Raw genomic sequence first — 21,576 nt, 5'->3', positions numbered from 1 at the left:
TCTTCTTTTTTAAAAATACTGGGGACTGAACCCAGGGGTGCTCTGCCACTAAGCTACATCCCCAATCCTTTTTTTTTTTTTTTTTTTTTTTTCATTTTGAGACAGAGTTTAAGAACTTGTTATCTTCCTGCCTCAGTCTCCCAAGCTACTGGGATTACAGGCATGTACCACCATGCCTAGCTCCTCCTTTATCCATTGTTTAATCAAGTTGTTTTCTTACTATTGAGTTCCATTTTAAAAAAAAACTTTACATTTTTATCATGTCCCACTCACTTCTAGAACCCATTAATTCCCCCAGATTTTAACGTAGTACCTATCATGTGCCATGTGTAAGGAAAACTAAAGTGGAAAAAACAAGTTCCCTGACCTTTGGGAATTTGGTCAAGTAAAAACTAGCTGTCATATTTTTTATGCTTCTTATAAATGCAGAACACTTGGTTCCAAATAAAGTACCTTGTTTTATTCTCACAACAAACCCTGTGAGGTAGCTAAGATGATTGTCATCATCATTGCAAACAATTTAATATCTATTTTTTTAAATCAATAATTAAAATATGGCTTTTTTTCTTCTTTCTTGATGTCCATGTGGGCATGAATCAAAAGGTCTCATTAATTCATTCATGTTCCTACATCAACCTCCACTCTTGTTGTATTTTCAAAAATTAAGCACTTTTTGTCACTACTTCCTGTTTTTTATGTTATAAATAGATGTTGGAGTTCCCTCCCCACATTCTAGATAATTCATCCTTTGTTTTAAAGTATATACATGGGTATTTATTTGCTCTGAAATCCCTAGTAGTAAGTCTTTTAGGAAAGGCCTTGCTCATTATAAAAATCATAGTACTTAAGTCTTTGGTGTGGCATAATTTGATATTTGGCATAATTTACAGAATTAATTTCTGCCACCTCCATCTTATATCTATGAATAAATCTTTTAACTTACCAAATGACTCTAATGTTCCTATCTACCTTGTCTTCAAAAACCTTATCTACAATTTAAAATTTTTTGCCTTTCTTTGGTGATGGTAGGTGACCCTAATTGACTGTTTTACTGAAATTAAATAAGAATATCCTGAATTTGTCTATATAATAATCAAAATAGTAAGTCACACAGAATCCAGACTTTTTCCTATGGTTTCTACAGATTTGCATGATTGCTAAACCACTAGTTACTGCTGGTTCCTTATGAGCCTATAGGCAGCTGTTTGCAGATGTCCAGCAGTGATCCGATCATCTGCCCACATTTTTTAATCAGAATGTTCTGTGGTTTGACATTAAATCCTTACTAAAGATCAAGTAGATTATTCCATTTTTCTCTTCAAATCTTATCACTGCATTATAGGAAGAAATTTAGGTTGCTATAGCAAAATTTCTCTTGTATTCTACCCAGTAGTTTGATTGTTAATAACTGGTTACCATCATCATTGATAATGAACAGAGCTTGTCAGAGGACTTCCCAGTAAACAGCAAATGATGCTGGTTTCTACCAGTTTTCTAAGAAGTCTGTGTTCTTGTCACCAAGTCATACTTGTGTGAACAGATTTTATTTGAACCTGTTTTTCTATCATGTGACAGATACTATACAGTTAGTTGTTCAAAGGAGACCTTTTTTAGGGGGAGGTAGTGCTAGAGATGGAACCCAGGGATACTCTACCACTGAGATACATCTCCTACCTTTTTTATTTTTGAAACACGGTCTCACTAAGTTGTCCAAGCTGTCTTTCAACTTGTCATCCTCCTGGCTCAGCCTCTCAAGTAGCCACAAATACAGGCTTACACCACCTCAGCCAGCCAAAGGTGACTTTTTTTAAAGACTGATAGAGGCACAAAACAAGGAGAGCTTCTCATGATCATCCTTATGTTCCTAGCTTTCCTTTACCCTTGCTTATTCACCCCGCCCCCTCATTTTTAAGCAGTCACTTAAGATTTGACTCCTGAATTTATTCTTTTAAACTTTTCATTTTCCTAAATTGTTTATTTAATTTGCCTTTCCATTTTTGGTGCTTCATTTTAATTGCCTTCAATTTCTTGGTATCCTTTCTAGAGACTAGAATAGTTATAGCTCTCAGTTGATTTGTGTGAATAAAAGGAAACACAGACCCAGATAACTCAAAACTAATTTGTTTGACTTTGGATTTTAAGATGATTTTGCACCAGATTTGCATTCCCACTTGGCTTTTTATTTAAGCTGTTATTATGATCAGTTGACATTCCTTAAGCATGTACCAGCTGGCTGATGGAATGCATAGACAGTCCTGAGCAAGCTGAGCTAGAATGGAAAGTTGGCTGTAGATGATATACTCGTGGATCATTGAAAATTGATTATAGTTTGTTTCCATGCCCAGAAAACTGCTATACTAGTTTGGGAGACCCAGCTCTACTGGGTCTTCATTTTGTGGAACTTAATATTCTAATATAATGGGTTTGTTTTACAAACAAATTTCTAAGATATTTAAAGTAAGTATAAAAATGAGTGTTCGGAGAATTTATGTCTCAGTAGTTTTTTAATTGTTTAAGTTCTATATTTAGTTCTTATATATTCTTCTGTTTCTTTCCCATATTTTAACTGCAGCTTACACTTTTATTTCAACATCTCAGTAAAAACTGTCTTGCTCCACATACATTGATGTTCTATGATCTTTGATAATTCGTGTGGTTAGCCTCTGAATTATGAGCAGTAGAAACAAGATTTACTATATCCTCACTCAGGAATTCATTAGCAAGAATTCCAGAGGCCATAGCAGTAGAAAAACTACCTGATTTTTTTCCCCCTTAGTTTGGAAGGTGATGATGTTTCAAGGTCAGAATACATAATTGTGAGAAATGTTATTCTCCCATTTGGAAGAAAGGCCCTGCAGAAGTTTATGCTGGAGAATTTCGGGTGGGAAGTAGGGAATGCTCAACATTCTTAGGATAAAATAATGAGCAATCCTTTCATTCCTTCCGCCTCTCTAGTATTGGCCTGTTCCTACTTTCTTTATACATAGAAGAAGTGACAGCTTTTCTTTATTTATTTTTTTTAATTTTTTGCCTCTTAATGATAAAGAGAAAATTTCTCTAGGATTTGCTGCACAAATGTCTGTGGAGGAGATAATTTAATGAAAGATCAGAGGATACACAGACCAAAACCTGGATGGAGTTTCATTTGCTTTGTTCCTCCTCCTCCTCCTCACTCATCATTAGCAGTGCTACTTTGGGCAAAGTAGTCAATGTTTCTGAATATCATTTTCCTCATCTGTAAGCTGGTGGTAATTCCTACATCACCATATTCAGATAGGAAAGCATTTTGTAAACTGAAAGCTCTATATCCACATCAGTTGTTAAACCAGTTAAAGACACCTAACAGTGCAACCACAGGAGTGATACCCTGCATCCAGCCTCTGTTATGGACTGCAACTAAGCCATCTTTATCAGTGAGACGACCAGCTGACTGAATACCTATCCCATTCCTTGCCCTTCCTTGTATGATCTTTCATCCCTGAATTTCTTTCACCTCAGGCAGTCTTTCTCATACATACGCCTTCTTTTCTCTTTGTATTTATAAATCAAAAGGCACTCTTAATCATACCAGGTAAAGTTAATAACCGTGCTGGAGATTGTCTTAAGTGAAACTGAAATTAAGAAGAATCAGAATTCTTAAATGAACCCAGAACATGCCTTCAAGGTTTCTGTAAGACTCTTTCTGTGGTGTACTGCATTTCAACTTTATTCTGACTCAAATAAGCTTTTGCAGTCTGTACAAGAAAGCCAGGCACACAGCTTTTATTAGAAAATGCATTCCAGTTTATTGTAATTTATATATATTGTTCATAAACAGGGAACTTCTCAAATTATTTTTTTCCAGTGAAGATTTTTGACCATTTCTGTGGTAATGACAAGAGCATATGGATGGAGCTAAGAATGATTGATGATCCGTTTTTATTAGAAACTACCACACTAGTGAATGGGAAGTGGAGAATTGTCTTTAGAATAGTTGTACCCTCTAAGGATCTCTCTTTTTAAGCTAGATCAGATAGATTTTCATAAGCAATTATAATAGACAAAGTTGCCAGATCATATCAGTAGGCTGTATTATTTTAAAGAGCTGGAAGGAGGAGAATAATCAGATGACTTCTTATTTGTGATATCCTAAGATTGGGCTGTGAAACTCTATCTGATTGAGCAAGTTCAGGGTAAGAAGATGTACATGTTGGTAGATAAGCAAGTGCTTCAGTTCCTCAGTGACCCAGGAAGTGGCCTTCCCAGAAGAGATCATAAACTGTTGAGTTGCTGAATTAACTGAAAAGACCTTTTTTAAAAGATGTCAGTACTAATAAGAATTTTTTTTAATGTGAGTTATACAAAAAGAAGCAGATGTGTTTTATTAAAAGGATGGTGAATAGTTTAAAAGCATAGTATTAGGAATATGGAGGTAAATAGCAGGAGAAATATATTTTAAAAGAAAAAAATTGGTGGGGTGAGTAGGGAAGGATGAAGTAGAAGACTGCTATCTTTTATTGTTGTCTTTTAAATGTTTGAAATGTTTGTCTTTTTAAGCTATATGCATATTTTACTTTGATAAGATAAAAATTAGTATAAAATTAGTATAAACTAACAAAATACTCATATCACATCAGGATTATGTACATAGTATGCAGTAATACTATACAGTATAATTAAATGTTTTAATATAGAATCTATATAAATTATTCAGTTTTAAAACTCTGATTAGATTTATAGTTCTATTTCTGAACTATATTGTTTCCAACTTCATACCTCTTTATCTTAACTTTGTTATTTACATATCATAATAATATTTAAGGTAGGGATTATCTTCCTGTGTTGCTACTCATAGCACAGTGTCTTACACACAGTTAAATCTCAGAATATGGTTAGTAAGTATGTTTTCTGGAGTTAATTTTAATCTCTTTAAAATTATACATATTAAATTATTATGTATAAGTTATACATAATAATACATATTAATTGTAGAAAAAACAAAATACAGAGAAGCAAATAACAAAAAATCACCCCAAGGTAATCTTAACAATGTTCCTCCAAATGTTTTCTTATCATTTAAATATGTTTAAAATAAGATTATTCTATTCGTAACTTTTGTAACCAGCTTTATATATTAAGTATATATAAAGGAATGTCATTATAGGAATGTCTATAGTCTTAGGAATGTGTTTCTGTGTCAGTTATTCCTTCACGTTTATTTTATTGACTGCCTAATCTTCTCCAAATGTGGCAGTTCTGTGGTTTATTTAACCAATCTTTTATTAGTAAATATTTAAGTTTTCTGTTCTTTATTTGTCAACAAGGTATTTAATGAGTATCCTTATACATATAGTTTTCATACTTGAATATTTTTTTAAGATAAAGTGGAATTTTAGATCAACAGGTATGTAGTATTCTTAAGGCTCTTTATCATGTGGTCAAATTGTTCTCCAAAAATATTCTGTTACCACTAATAGAGAAAAGAGTACTCATTTATCTACTCCCTCACTAACTAATGAGCAGAAACATTAATCATTATATGGTTCATTGGAGATCCTTAAATAATAGTGAATTTAAACATTTTAAATATAGGATACATGCAACTTAGTGAGAACTTCATTAACTTAACCAGACCCTATCTAAAAATTTAAAAACAGCCTGGGGATATAGCTCAAAGGTAAAGTGCCCCCCTGGGTTAAATCCCCAGTAGCAAAAAGAAAAAATTCTTATGTTAAGGATAAATAATTGAATTGTCTAATATTACAAATACTTTTTCCAATTTGTTATTTTATTCTTATTTTCTTTTTAGTATTTTTCACTTCATATAAAAGGGTTCTTTTTCATTTTGTATTCAAAACTGCTCACCACTAAAAAAGAAAAAGTATTCCCCCAGCAATGATGCTTTAAAAGTCAGTTTCTTTCCCATACATGAGAAATGAGTTGATTTTCATAACTTAGTGGAGTGAATGCATCTCAAATTTCTTCCTCTTTCCCATCAGGAAAGCAATAGAAGAACTGCTAAAGGAGGCAAAGCGTGGGAAAACTAGAGCAGAAACAATGGGACCTATGGGTTGGTAAGTTCTTGAGTAATCTTTATTAAAACTCAAAAATATATTAACAAGAAAAGCCTTAGCAGGAAATATCCATATATGAATCTGCAACAGAGAGTGGGAATATACAAGGTTGTATGTGGAGGAAATCACCCAGAGGCGAGTGTAGAGTAAGAACAATGCTGAGGACTGAATGCTGAGAAGCTCCAGCCACTGGATGTGGGCGGCAGGGTGTGTATGGAAGATGTGCATTATGGTTTTATCATCCCTTTTGTTCACAAATTCCCAAGATTCAAAATAACCACTGTGCCCAAAGGCACCTGTGTAAGAGCAGTATTATATCAGAGTTCATCATTAAAGAATTTCTGTTGTAATTATAGTTCTTAGTAAGTTACAGATTATCTTAAAATATGATTTTTAACTCTAAACATTTGATTGTATACAATTTGGTGAAGGAGAATAAAGTTCACACTGGCAGTTGCTATACAAAATAGAGCTTGTTCAAATTTAATAAAGTGTGTGGCTCAGTGGTAAGCACCCCAAGTTTAATCCCCAGTAACAAAAGTAAAAAATAAAACTTAACAGTTTTATGTTGCAATGAGTACTATGAATTTTTTTCCTTGAAGTGACAGGCTCACCCATGTCTAGATAATCGCTACTTCACTTTGCAGCAGTCACACAAGTACTTTTCTTTCATACAACCATCATACTTCACAAATAGCTGAAGTGCTTTACGTGTACTTCCCACTTACCATACCTTACCATATGGTGTCACTGTCTTGATTCTTGGTATAAGTTTTATTCATTGCTTTTACATCTTTAGTGCACATGTCAACCTCAACCCTGTGGGGGATATATTTATCATATTTAGAGAACTGCTGCTCTAGAGAGATTTCAGCAAGCAGATGTAACAAAACAAGAAAAATAACAAAGCATAGCAAGGTGTGGTGTTGCATATCAGTAATCTCAGTGACTCAGGAAGCTATATGGGCTATGAAAAGAGGTCTAGACCCAGGACAACCACAGCTTGCCTCTGCTTACTGGTGCTGAGATAAAGCGCATGTACCCTTACTCTACTCATCCTGGGGTAACACCTGGGTTCCATCTATTTAAATTTGTGGGTGAATTTGTGTGTTCCCAAATTTATCTGTATATTTTAAATCACTCGGAGAGCTTCAAAAACTAGTAATACATGTGTCCCACATTCAGTTATTATAAGGCATGACTAGACTTTGGAGTTCTAAAGATATCCAGGTGATGGGGCTGGGGCTGGGGCTGAGCAGTAGAGTACTCACCTAGCATGTGCGAGGAGCTAGGTTCCATCCTCAGCACTACATAAAAATAAATAAATAAAATAAAGATATTGTGTCCAACTACAACTAAAAAAAATTTAAAAAATAAAGATATCCAAAAGTGATTCTAAAGTGCGCACACATTCTAAAAATAATTTACTAATCCTGGTTGACTGCAAAGAATAACGAAAATGTGCTCTGTAGAATACAGAGTGATCCACACCTCTGCCAGAGGTTGACAGTACCTCTGCACTGGAGTAGCCTGACCAGGCGTCCAAGCACCCATCCCTATGGAGTGGAACTCCTTGGACTGATAGTTTGGGGAGTTTTTGTTTGTGGATTTGTTTGTTTTGTTTGTGGTACTAGAGATTGAACCCAGGACCTTGCACATACTAGGCAAGTGCTCTACCACTGAGCTGCATCCCCAGCCCTTTTTTATTTTGAATCAGAGTCTCAATAAATTGCACAGGCTTTCCTTGAACTTGTGATCCTCTTGCCTCAGTTTCCAAGTCACTGGGATTACAGGCATGTGCCACTTATATCCTGGCCCAGTCATAAAGAAGATATTCTGTTGCTCACTGGTGGGCCATATTTATTTTTCTAAACATCTAGAAAACCTTTATAATTGCCCTACAATTTAAAATAGAAGTAAAGTGAGTGACATGGTTTTACTTTGGATATTCTATAAGAAAGATCTTAGAAAGTTGGTCAGGTGCCCGATAGAGGCTGCTAAACAAAAAAGAAAATGCAAGTGGGGTACCACTTTTTATTTTACAGAGAAAGAGACCACTTGGCACTGTATGCTTCTTTGGATATATTTCAGCAAAAGAATCTTTAGAGGCTCTTTGTTGACAGAGACCTTGGGGAAGCTGAAATGTTGACCCATATGACTTCCTTTTTGTCAACAAAAAGGGATTTATAAACATAAATTTCGGAAAATTTCTTGACTTCACTGTCTTCAAAGCAATTTTTAGTCTGGTCACATTCATTTTAGCTAATCTCCAGCCCAATGTAATTTTTCAGTATTGTCCCAAAGTATGAGCCTTTCATTTTCATTTGTTGTTGTTTGTTTGTTTCCATTTTTTCTCTTTACTTAGGAATTGGGGATTGGATAAAGAGATACTTTACATCCCCAGCACTTTTTATTTTTTATTTTGAGACAGGGTCTTGCTATGCTTGCTTAGGGTCCCACTAAGTTGTTGAAGCTGATCTCAATTTGAGATCCTCCTGCCGAAGATCTATAAGTCCCTTGAATTAAAGGCATGTGCCCCTGAGCCGCGCTAAGATTTGACCTTTTAAGGAAACAACCACATGCTGCCATTGAAATGCTTTGAGGAAGCTGTTGGAATTATTCAGAATAGGTCTAGAGTTTAGGAACTGAGAATGTAACCCCAAATTATTAGAGAAATGCACTTATGGTTAATCTGCTTTAGCTTCACTTTGGTACAAGCACAATAGAACCAGGGAGATTTCCTAGGAGGGTAGAAGGGGAGAGATGAATAATGAAAGTCTTTTATTTTCAATTGAAGAAAATGAATCTTGTTTTCTTAAGCCAGTTGTTTTAAGGAAAATGACATTCTTGAATGCTTTTCTGTTTTGGTTAAATTCAGTCTAGAGATAGAGAGGAAATAACCCACATTATTCTTCCACTTGATGACGTCAACTTTTCTCCCCCTCTGGCATTGGGGATCAAACCCAGATCCTTGAGCATGCAAAGCATGCACCTTACCACTGAGCCACATCCTCAGCCTTGTCCTCAACTTAATTATTGGAAAGCAAATAATTTCTCCAGTCTTTATCCAGACATATGGTTTTTTAAATTAATTTAAATACTCAACTGCATACCAGTAAGTATATTAAGATGCAGGTATGGACAGCAATGAAGAATACTCACTTTCCTGGCAGTGAAGAATACTCACATTCCATTTTATTTGGGTTTTTTATCAATTTGTGAATACAGAAAAATAAGAAGTGATCACAACACAGTGCTCCTGTGTTAGAATCAATTGGAAGAGAAAATTGAGCTCAAGTCTCAGGTTATGCATAGATGAGGCTCTTGATAGTATTTCAGGGCCAGAGAAATCCAAGTCTTTACTTTATACTTAATATGGGTTAAGTATAACCTATTAAAAGATGTTTGCTAAGGCCCCCAGCTAGCTCTCTGCTGATAGGCTGTGATGTTGCTTTTCTACACTAGCTTTCTTCTCTGGATTATTGTCTGATAACCCTCTGAAATGCAAGTGCTCACTACCCCTGCTTTCTACATTCCTGCCATATCCAGTTATGAAAGTGAATCAGAGAGCCCTGAATGTGTTACTGTTAGATCACATATCTATGTAAATGACCTGTGTTGCTAAGGGATTAGAGGCCAAAGAATACAGCCTCACCACAGTCTATACCAGCAAACTAGTCTTTACATATCTGCTTCTGAATTTCACCCTCCTCTACCCTTTGTTCCTCTCTGCAGTCTTCTAAAAAGCAATGAAGAGATATACAGAATGAAGCCTCAGGCTGGGGATATAACTCAGTTGGTAGAGTGCTTGCCTCGAATGCACCAGGCCCTGGATTTAATCCCCATCAATACAAAAAAAAAAAAAAACAAGAGATACTTTACATCCCCAGCACTTTTTATTTTTTATTTTGAGACAGGGTCTGGTATTTATCTTTACTACAGGGCCTAGCATAATGCATCTATCTGTGTGTGTGTGTGTGTGTGTGTGTGTGTGTGTGTGTGTGTGTGTAATATACACATCAAATATTTTGCATTACTTTTAGGCACAGGGTTGGAGATAGTCATTGAACACCCGCTTCAAGCTTGGGGGAAGGGGTGGATTACTGTATGCAGCAGAGTAATTAAGGGTTAACAGTTTAGTAATGGGGATTATAATATTATAAAAGCATTTCTCAGGTGGCCACACACTGAGACATTTAATTGCCAAATTGTAAACTGCAGCACTATGGATGATTGTAATAGCCGTGGCAGCATTAAACAACAAAGTGAGTTGTAATCGACCAAAGCCTCAGTCTTTCCAGAGGCATTATTTTAGATTTACATCCATGATAGTTCATGCTAGATGAAATGCTGTTTGCTGATATGGGAATGGATTTGGCCATAGAATTAGGGGATGAATTGAAGTGCATTACATGGAATTTTGCTTCCATGACCCCAGTATATCTATTTCCCTACCATTTAAAAAAAAATTTTTTTTAACCCAGAGGCACTTGCCACTGAGCTACATCCCCAGCCCTTTTTTATTTTTTATTTTGAGACAGGGTTAAATAAATTTGCTTAGAGCCTCACTAAATTGCTGCAGTTGGCCTCAAACTTTCCAATCCTACCTCAGCCTCCCAAATCATTGGAATTACAGGCTTGTACCACTTACACCAAACTCCATAAAATTTTTTATGAGGCTTAGAATGTAACTCAGTGATAGAGTGCTTATCAAGCATACATGAGGTTTGGGTCTAATCTCTACCACTGCAAAAGAAAAAAACTAATTTTTATGAATCATAATTTCCCAATGCCTATTATATTTCACTCACCTCAAAGTCAAGTATGTTGAGTCAAGTATTCATCCTTGTCCTTAACCATGTCTGTAACTGTTCTGCACTTCTGAGACTAGCCATCCTTTTCTGATCCTGTGTCATATACTTTCCTGTAGTTGCTTCCCTGGCTGCTCTGTTAATCAGCCATCTGCTTAGACAGCAATGAGCCTTTCTCTGTCCTGTTCCTTCTGCCCTAGCCAGACTAGTGTTGCCAGGTCTATAAAGTAGATGCTGGTATAGAGACTAAACGAAGTAACATTGGTAATGTACTAGCACAGTGATTGCTTTGTAAGTATATATCATCATTGTTATTATTCTACCTAAAATCCAGTGGCTAGTGATTATATATCACTATTTAATTGATCATATTTATAAAGCTATTTCAGAAGCCAAAAGTAGCAGGTCTAAATCTGTAGGAAAGGTAGATACTACCTCCATTCTTCAATGGGAGACCCAAAAATATTAAAATAAAAAAAAATTGCCTTTTATTTTCCACTTTCTGTCCTCTAGATTTCTTTATAGCTTATTTTTTTAAATATTTATTCTTTAGTTTTAAGTGGACACAATATCTTTATTTTACGTTTATGTGGTGCTGAGAATCAAACTCAGTGCCTCAAGCATGCTAGGCGAGCACTCAACCACTGAGCCACAACCCCAGCCCTCTTTATAGCTTATTTTATTTCTTAAGTGTTTGTTTGTTTTCGCAATACTGGAGATTGAACTCTGGGGTACTCTACCACTGAACTATAGACCCAGCTCTTTTTATTTCATTTCATTTCATTCCATTTGAAGATTATCTAGCTAAGTTAAGTTACCCAAACTGACCTTAAACTTGTGATCCTTTTGCCAGAGCAGCTGAGTTTGTGTCATTGCATCCCAGATTTTGTTTTTCATAAGTTGAGTATGATAACAACAGAGAGCAAGTGCCTTATTTTTGCAAAAGATCGTATATGGTGTATCCACTCAAAAAAAAAAAAAGTGAAAAGCTTATAATTCTAGCCCTGATCCATCTTGGTCTCTAATGGCAGATTTTCTAGAAATTCTCCTCTCCTATAGCATGTGAGACCCTCCATCACAACTTCTGGGATGACACATTTGACCGTCAAGGGAATTGTTTAAACATAAGCCAAGCACAGTGGCTTATGCCCAGTATCAGCTACTAAGGCTGAAGCAGGAGGATCGCTTGAGCACACAAGTTTGAGACCAGCTTTGGCAACATAGGAGATCCTGTCTAAATAAATACCCCCAGTACTAGGCGTTAAACTCAGGGGTGCACTACCACTGAGCCACATTCCTACCCTATTTTAATGTTTTATTGGACAGGGTTTCATTTTGCCTAGGCTGGCCTCAAATTTAAAATTCTCCTGCCTCAAATTCCCAGGTTCCTGGGACTACAGGCATGTTCTACCATACATACCCAGCTATAGGTAATAAATTTTTAAAAAATAAAGTTTGTGAGGTGGTGTAATGGTGCATGCCTACAATCCTAGTAGCTCGAGAGACTTAGGCAGGAGGATTACAAGTTCAGAACCAGCCTCAGCAACTTAGTGAGGCCTCAGCCAGTTAGCAAGACCCTGTCTCAAAATTAAAAAATAAAAAGGGCTGGGGATGTGGCTCAGTGGTCAAGTGCCCCTGTGTTCAATCCCTGGTACCAAAAATACTTTTTTAATAAAAATAAAGCTTAACATAGGTAGAACTCTAAACCTTAATTCTGGCTGTGTGTCATAGGTCCTTTCTATAGCAGTATAACCAGTCTTATGATATTTAGGCTTTATATCCATTTATATTGTTAACGCCGTAAATCTGGCACTTTCCATATGAGCTAGTATAACTTTCTGGAACCAAAACAAACCAAAAATAAAAATAACTAGCCACGATGAGAAAGTCAATTGGTTAGGATGGGCTGCAGACAGATAAGTTAGCAGCTGCTCTGCCCTGTAGTCTCCTTGGTCCCTCACCCCTTCTCAAGCACAGTCACAGACTTGGTGCCAACACATCTAACAGTCATGGCCTGTGCTCATCTCACAAGGTTCAAAGGTGACATGGAAAAGGCATCATGGTTTATTGTCTTATACCAGCTTTCTTGTTATCTCAAATTCAGGGAGAAAATGGCAATAAGAGGTAAAAGAGGACAAATACAGGAAATGAAGTAATTTCCTAATGTGAAGAATGAGGGGGGATCCTGTTCTCTAGGGGGTACACCTATAGCAGAGACCCTTAAAACTAGGAGGGACACTAGAGCTCATCTACTACTTCAACCTTTAGTTTACATCTGAGGACAATAGTCCTAGAAAGTTTGCAAAACAGGTGGAAATGCAAGTTATAAAGCTCAGAGGTAGTATCTAGTAGCCCGTTGATTCTAGTACCAATGGAGAATTGAGATAGCCTAGAAAATGAAACTTTCAGTATGGAAGCCTAACCATTCTAAGTACCAAAACTTTTGAATTTTAACAGTCATTATGAAAACTTCCATGAAATGCCTCATTAGCTTTTAATGATAACTTAAGGTTTTTTTTCTTTCGTTTTTTGGGTTTTTTTCCTTTTCATTAAGAAACATCAGATACTTGGCTATGTATGCGTGTTTTCCAAGGACATTTTATCACAGAGCTATGTCCCTAGCCCTATTTATTTTTTATTTTGGAATAGGGTCTTGCTAAATTGCTGAGACTGGCCTCGAAATTCTCCTGTTTTAATCTCCCTAGTCACTGGAATTATGTGTGTCACCACACCCAGCTCTGCTGTGTTCTTGATTAACTTATTATCACAGTTAACTTGAAATTTAATGGAGTTTTGCTATATTCCAGCCACTGTGCTAAATGCTTTATGAATTATAGCATTAAATCCTCACAGTAACTTTAAGGTAGATACTCCTATTGTTCCCATTTTACAGATGGGGAAAACCAAAGCAGAGAGGAGGTAAGTAACTTGTCCATGGTCACACAGCTGATTAAACAGTAAAACTAAGCTATGAGCCAAAGCTAAAATTAACTGTTATGTGTCAGTCATTGTTCTAAGCACTCCATGTGTTCTCATTCATTTTGATCTGCATGCAATCCTTTTAAGATAGTCATTATTAATATCCCCCATTAGCAGCTAAGAGGCAAGATGGGATTATATAACATGCCCAATGTTCAGTCTGATAGATAGTATGATTCTAGAATGTGTGTGCTCAGTCATTGGGCCATGTAGTATGATTTCATAGTGTTAGAGCTGACTTTGGGATTCACCAAAATTAATGATTACATTGAAAGCCAGAAACTCTCCCAATTGGTTTCCGAGAATGTTAGCTTTGATGCTGCTCTCTTACACTTGAATATATTCAGCACAAATTTTATACTTTCTTAACAAATTTATTTTTTATATGTACTTTTCCATCGGCTTGCCACTACTCCCCTCTCTCATTGCCCTGCCTTACTTATTAAGAGAGTATTATTTCTAAAATGTATATTGGCATGTTTAGGAGAGGTCTGACTTAAAAATCTCACCCCAAGTAAGCCAAGTCTCTCTAAGCCATCCTTGGATTTTCACCTTGAATGGAATTTCAGGCATAATAAACATTAAACATTGCATCTTTGTCCAGGCCCATGACCTACACCTGTCCCAGCAACTCAGGAGACTAAGGTAAGAGGCTCACAAGTTTGAAGCCAGCCTCAGCAACTTAGTGATATGCTATCCCCCAATTTTAAAAATAATGAAGGTCTGGAGATACAGGTCAACGAGAGGGTGCCCCTGGGTTAAATCCTTAGTGTGTGTGTGTGTGTGTGTGTGTGTCTCACATACACACACACACACACACACACACACACGATTTGCATCTTTGAAGGGGAACAGTTATTCGCTGTTGATGGGAATAAAAATTAGTACACCCATATGGGAAATAGTATGGAAGTTCCTCAAAAAATTAAAAATAGAAACTACCACATGATCCAGCAATCCCACTACTGTGTATATATTCAAAGGAAAAAAAGTCAGTGGTCAAAGAGACATCTGCACTACCATGTTTATAGTGGCATAAGATATGGAATCAACCTAAGTGTCTATCTTTTGATGAATGAATTTAAAAAATTTCATGCTTACACACAATGGGATGCTATTCTGCCATTAAAAAATAATTTAAAAAAAAAGAATAAAGTCCAGTTATTTGTAGCAACATAGAAGAGCCCTGAGACATCATGTTAAATGAAATCAGCCAGACACAGATAGATGCCACAAGTTCACAGTCATATGTGGAAGCTGAAAGTGTTGACCTCAGAAGTAGAGTGTAGAATAGTGGCTCCCAGAGGCTGGGAAGGGAAGTTGTGGATAATAAGAGAGGTCAGTTAACAGGTTAAAAAAAAATACAGTTAGATAGGGTAAACAAAGTCTAATTGTCTATATACTAGGGTGACTGTAGTTGGTAATTTATTATATATTTCAAAAGAGCTGGAAGAGAGGATTTTGAATAATTCTACAACAGAGAAATAATAAATGCTTGAGGTGATAGATAAGCTAATATTCTGATTTGATATTTAGATTTTGTATACAATGTTTGATACATGTATCAAAGTATCACGCTATACCCCAATCACATGCAATATTTGTGTGTCAAACTTTTTAAAATTGCATCTTTGATGTTAAAAGGAGATGTAAATGCTAGTTTTCTTGTGGAATTATTCTAGAAAAACAAATCATTCTCACAACCAGTCTTGTGGTCAGTATGTTGGGTCAGTGGATTATACTATGAACACTGCAGTTCTGTAGCTAAGCTTGGCTCACCTCCAATAAGCATATGGTTTTAAAGATGATCTGACACTGAAGGTCACAGAATCTAGTGGATTTCATCAGCAATTACCATAAGATTTTGTTTTGAGATTCTGTTGTCTCATCTGGAAATAGTTCACCTTTCCTCATTTTTTAAATCCAGAGAATAATTGATCAGCTTTACCAGTACTGAGATGGCCCACTCCAGAAATTAACCCAGAATTCTTCTGTAGTGGGCCTATTTTCTAACTGTTTCTTGGCTTACATATCCAAGAGATAGATGTGGTTGATTTTTTCACAAAAATGATTCTGCTCCTATGGTAAGCAGCAGACCACCCATCCAGAATACTTTCCACATGTGTCAAAGGGTGGCTTTTTCTTTAGGTTGTCAGTGGCACACCTCTTTAGGTTGTCAGTGGCACACCGTTTGGGAACATGCTGGTGCGTGGTACTCAGAATTCTGAGTCATTGCTGAATTTGTAACTGCAGTGGCTTAAGTATCTTCAGCAAAGCAGTGCCTAGATTCAGTGACATTCCACAAGGCCAGGAAGAACTCAGCCCACCCTCTTATCACCTGCCCTCCCCATGCTCAGCAGTGTTCCAGTGCTGATGTGCCTCTAGGATGCATCAATGGGCTTTATCTTGGAACTATTAGGGGAGTGTAATGATGGTGCACTTTTTCTGGAAGTTCACCCCAATAGGGCAAGGAGTTCCAGTAGTTTTATACTCTCCAGATTTTTGCAGAACTGTGTTTCTTTGCCCTTGTTCCTGCCTTTCTTCTTTGCTCCTCTTCTCATTCTGAGGCTCCTAAACTTAAATACTGTCACCACCTCTAAATGTTGCCACTGCTTCTACTATACTCCTCCAGCTTCCCTTTTTCTCAAGTTTTTTTCCTTCCTTATTTTACTTCATTCACTAGTCACTTCCTAGCCTGAGCATTGCTCAGGCATATCTCACAGAGAATTACTTTTGCTTTTCTCAAGTGTTTTCTCTGTCCTTCTAGGCTCAAGAGCTACTTATTTGCAACATGGAGTATTTTATTTTCTATTTTTTCTGCCCTCTTCCTTTTACTTCCAGATTCAATGTCATTCTGGTTGCCTGAGGTGATCTGACCTCTGAGGCCAGGCTAATAACGGCCTATCTTTCATTTCTGCAATACTGTACTACACAGTTACTGTAATGGAGTACTATTGGACTGATTTTTTACATACAACTGTTTGTTGACTTACAATAGAGATGCAACCTCATAAAACCCATCATAACTGAGCATGGTGGCACACACTCATAATCCTAGTGACCAAGGAGGCTAAGGCAGGAGGATCACAAGTTCAAGACCGGCCTGAGCAATTTAGTGAGACCTATCTTAGAATTTTAAAAAGGCCAAGAGATGTAGCTCAGTGGTAGAGCACCCCTGAGTTTAATCTGTAGCACCACAAAGAAAGAAATCACAAGTTGAAAATACAAAAAAAGAAAAAAGAAAGAAAATGTCATCAATCAAAAATGCATTTAATACACTTAGCCTACAGAAAATCATAGATTAGCCGAGCCTACCTTAAATGTGCTCAGAACACTTTCATTGGCCTACAACTATAAAAAACTTATTCTATAATAAAGTTATTGTAAAGAATTTTGAATCAGAATTTTAAGTGTGGTTTCAACTAAGTATTGCTTTTGTATTTTTTTTTTTTTAATACTAGGGATTGAATCAAGGGGCTCTTTAACCACTAAGCCACCTCCCCAGCCTTTTTTTATTTTTTATTTTGAGACAGGGTCTCCCTAAGTTGCTTAGGGCCTTGCTAAGTTGCTGAGGCTGGCTTTTAACTTGCCATCCTCCTGCCTCAGCCTCCCAAGCTGCTGGGTTTATAAGTGTATGCTACCATACCTGGTGCCTTTGTACCTCTTGAAGTTGAAAGATTAGAATTGAAACCAGAGTTTAGCTATTGTGAATTGTGCTGCTATAAATATTGATGTGGCTGTGTCCCTACAATATGCTGTTTTTAAGTCCTTTAAGTATAGACGGAGGAGAGGGATAGCTGGGTCAAATGATGGTTCCATTCCCAGTTTTCCAAGAAATCTCCATACTGCTTTCCAGATTGGCTGTACCAATTTGCAGCCCCACCAGCTTTGCATATTTTCCCCCACATCCTTGCCAACTTATTGTTGTTTATTTTCATGATAGCTGCCATTCTGACTGGAGTGAGAATTGGATTTGCATTTCTCTAATTGCTAAGGATGATGAACATTTTTTCATGTATTTGTTGATTGATTGTATATCATCTTCTGAAAAGTGTCTGTTCAGGTCCTTGGCCCATTTATCGATTGGGTTATTCGATTCACAATAGCTAAACTGTGGAACCAGCCTAGATGCCCTTCAGTAGATGACTGGATAAAAAAAATATGTGGCATACATACACAGTGGAATATTACTCAGCAATAAAAGAGAATAAAATCATGGCATTGCAGGTAAATGGATGGAGTTGGAAAATATAATGCAAGTGAAGTTAGCCAGTCCCAAAAACACAAATGCCAAATGTTTTCTCTGATATAAGGAGGCTGACTCATAGTGGGTCGGGAGTGGGAGCATGGGAGGAATAGACAAACTCTAGATAGGGCAGAGGGGTTGGAGGGGAAGGGAGTGGGCAGGGGGTTTTAAATGATGGTGGAATGTGATGGTCATCATTATCCAAAATACATGTATGAAGATACAAATTGGTGTGAATATACTTTGTACACAACCAGAGATATAAAAAAATGTGCTCTATATGTGGAATAAGAATTACAATGCATTCTGCTGTAAATAAAAATAATAAAATTTTAAAAAGAATTGAAACCAGAGTAAGTCAGAGACTGTCTGTGTTGTGTGAATTAAAGTTTTATAGAAAGATGGATATTATTCATTTTTGTTTAATACCAGTCACCCTGAATAACATGATTTTTAGGGACCAGCATTGTCCTAAAATAGCCCATCATATGGCAGACTGGTCACGGCCAAGAGAAATATGCAGGTTTTCATTTATTTGGGGTTTTCTTTTCTAAATGAATGTATAATTACACCTGAAAAAAATACGAAATAAGTACTGTAGTAAATATCTAAGCATATAAATTGGCAAATTAATTATTTACGGTCTCTTTCCCAGGTGAACTTGAATCATGAAGCTACTTCCATGCAGAAACTTTTTGAGAGATTATTGCATAGTTATGGGCCCTGTGCATTTTTTTTTTTTTTCTATAGGTCATTTGACTCCTGTATTTAAGACATACCAGAATGTACTTGGTTTTCATTTTCATTCTTTGGTAATAAAAAACGATAAATTTAACTGGAAAGAGACTATAATCAAATCAGGCATTTTTATGGAGAAAATATTAAATGATTCTACTAATTTGCATTGTTGTTAACACCTGTACATAAAATTCTATAAGAAATTTAGTCCCAGGAAAAAAGGTCGAGAGGGTGCACCCTGTCCAGTCAGATTGCCTCAGGAATTCTAAGTCTTGACTTTCCCCTGTACTCGGAGTTTACACTAGGTGGCATGCAAGGAAAGCTGAACAAACTCAGGAACTTGATTCTGTAAAGCACAGTTCTTTGGTACTAATCATGATAGTGGGTTCAGCTTGGAAGTCAGTTCTTATTTATGATGGTTTCCCTTTTCTCATCCTCCTCCCCACCCCACCCCACAGGATGAAGTGTCCTCTTGCTGGCACAAATAAAAGATTCTTAATCAACACAATCAAGAACACATTGCCTTCCCATAAGGAGCAAGAGCATGAACAAAAAGAAGGCAATAAGGAACCTGCGAAAAGCCAGGACCAGAAAGAAGCAAACCCGAAGAAGCACAGAAGCCATCCCTACAAGCACAGCTTGCACACTCGAGGCTCAGTGGGGTACTCCCCCCCAAGAAAGCGGGGCACCCGGGACAAGTGTGACCCGCGGCCCAGCAGGCGGTGAGGCTGAGGGAGGGGCCGGCCCACGCCAGCTGAGCCCGCACTGACCTGGGACTGGGGTGTGCGAGGACAGGTGAGCCGGCAGGGCAGATGCCTAAGAGCCATCTTCCCAGTAGGTCCTTTGTTGTTTTTAAAGGTGGCTGTTGGTGGCAGGTGAAAAATGACCTTAAGACTCATAAAGGAATAATTACAAAGGGACTTGCTCTGAAGATGTCGTGGCATGTGTGGGCTGCTTTGGCAGTGTAGTATACATCTGTGTTACTTTTATCCTATTTTGTTTAGAAGTTAGTTTCAAAACCTGTAAATCTAGAATTTAAAGTTTTCAGATTGTTAAAACTAGTCCCAGTTTTTTGATGTGCTGCACTTTTGGTCATTTCTCAAAATTTCTCAAAAATAAAATACTTATAAATCCTATGCTTTACTTTTATGGGTGTCAAATTCAAATTTTAGAAATCATCTGACCATATTTTATATCATGAAAACTTATAGCCCTCCAAGGGCTGGAAACTTACCATGAAATTTAGTGATTGTCACCAGAGGCCTGACTCTGGGAATCCAGCAAATCAGGTCTGGCTGCTCACCCCCCCACCCCTCCAAAAAAAAAAACAGAAAAGTTAATGGTCAAAAGCATGAAAGGAACTTGAATCAGTGTGGCTACACCGGGAAGCCAAGGGGACTCATATCCTTGGCCCTGTCCTTGAGAGGGTGACAATGACTTTGAGATTTTATAGAAAAGGGGATAAGCCAGGCGTGGTGGTGCACATCTGTAATCCCAGCAGCTTGGAAAGCTAAGGCAAGAGAATCATGAGTTCAAAGCCAGCCTCAGCAAAATCAAGGTGCTAAGTAACTCGTTGAGACCCTGCCTCTAAATAAAATACAAGATAGAGCTGGAGATGTGGCTCAGTGGTCAAGTGCCCCTGAGTTCAATCCCCAGTACACCTCCCACACACACAAAAAAGGTGGGGGGTGCTGTAAGGGCAAGGCTTGGGGATTTGCACGGCTGGAAGGTTTCACAGTTGCCAGAGCAAGTGCTCTTGATCAGGTGTGGTCTGTCCATCATTATTTTAGGATTGGATAGATGCAAAATGGAGGCAGAGATGCCAAGTCTTAACTCCTGTTTTTAGCAACCCACTGGATATTTGCAGGCAAATGTCCATTCCTCAATCTTGAGGGAACTAGTACATCAGCCAATCTGACTTTGCAGGTTTCTTGGCCTAGTGAAAACTTTTAAACAGTCACTGAAGCATATAAGTGAAAAGAGTTAAATATTTAAGCTTAGAAGTAGAATTATCATAATAAATTATAAAGCAGAATACAAAGGGGAGTCAAAGTCTGAAGATACCCAACTAAATCATGTAGGGGATTCTCTTTGTAAATCAGTAAAGACAACTAAAAAAAAGTTATTTTCTTCCTTCTACCTAATAGAACGCCCTTGTCTAAGCTAAGATGCCTGATAGAGGGCTTTAGTGTTAGGCAATCTTGTTTAAGAACCCTTTCTCCATAACTTCTAGATTGTCAAAAGTGCACATCTCAAGTAGATTTAAAAGTTATTTCCCTTTTAATTGCCCATGCATGACTATTCTTTGTGACTTTTCTTCCACTTTCATATTAGTACATTAGTCTTTGGTTCTACTTCCCTGTTGAGTGTTAAAGACCTTGTAAATAACCCCTATGTTGGCCAAACCTTAACCTCTTTCCCTCCTACTATTAAGGTTGCTGAGACTCTTCAGGGGTTACTTTTAGGAACTTAAGAGAAGCCTCTGGATCCTTTAGTCTTTTTCTTTACCAGTTGTGTCATCTGTCAGGATGGGTCAGGGTCTTGCAAACTACAGTGGCTTCTCCAGTGACCCTTCTCTTTGCAAAATGTGTATTGGTTGGCTTCCAGTTCTCTAGGGTCCTCATAATTTCCTTATCAAAAGAACCCATGACTCACCAGAGCTGCAGGGCCCTCGGGGTCCCATCATTCCCTGGGTCCTGGATGACCCTGAAGGGTAAAGGCCAAAATATTGGCTATTTTTTCTTAGCCC

The 21,576-nt window shown here is 37.3% G+C and overlaps 1 protein-coding gene across 3 annotated transcripts in view; it reads left to right on the top strand.

Annotated features, from left to right (window-relative positions):
• The window catches only part of LOC114087379 (protein POLR1D), a 41,281-nt gene extending 21,318 nt beyond the window's left edge, over nt 1-19,963 (top strand). For all 3 annotated transcript variants that reach the window (XM_027928846.2, XM_027928844.2, XM_027928847.2), the window contains 2 exons: nt 5,979-6,053; nt 19,286-19,963. In XM_027928846.2, the coding sequence (XP_027784647.1) occupies nt 6,037-6,053; nt 19,286-19,553 (285 nt within the window). In that variant the 5' untranslated portion in view covers nt 5,979-6,036 and the 3' untranslated portion in view covers nt 19,554-19,963. The remainder of the gene's footprint in view (nt 1-5,978; nt 6,054-19,285) is intronic.
• Nucleotides 19,964-21,576: the final 1,613 nt, after the last annotated feature.

The sequence above is a fragment of the Marmota flaviventris genome, chromosome 4 (assembly GCF_047511675.1).
Source record: "Marmota flaviventris isolate mMarFla1 chromosome 4, mMarFla1.hap1, whole genome shotgun sequence".
Lineage (NCBI taxonomy): Eukaryota > Metazoa > Chordata > Mammalia > Rodentia > Sciuridae > Marmota > Marmota flaviventris.
The sequence above is the reverse complement of the archived record's forward strand: the minus strand, read 5'-3'. Positions and strand labels throughout refer to the sequence as shown.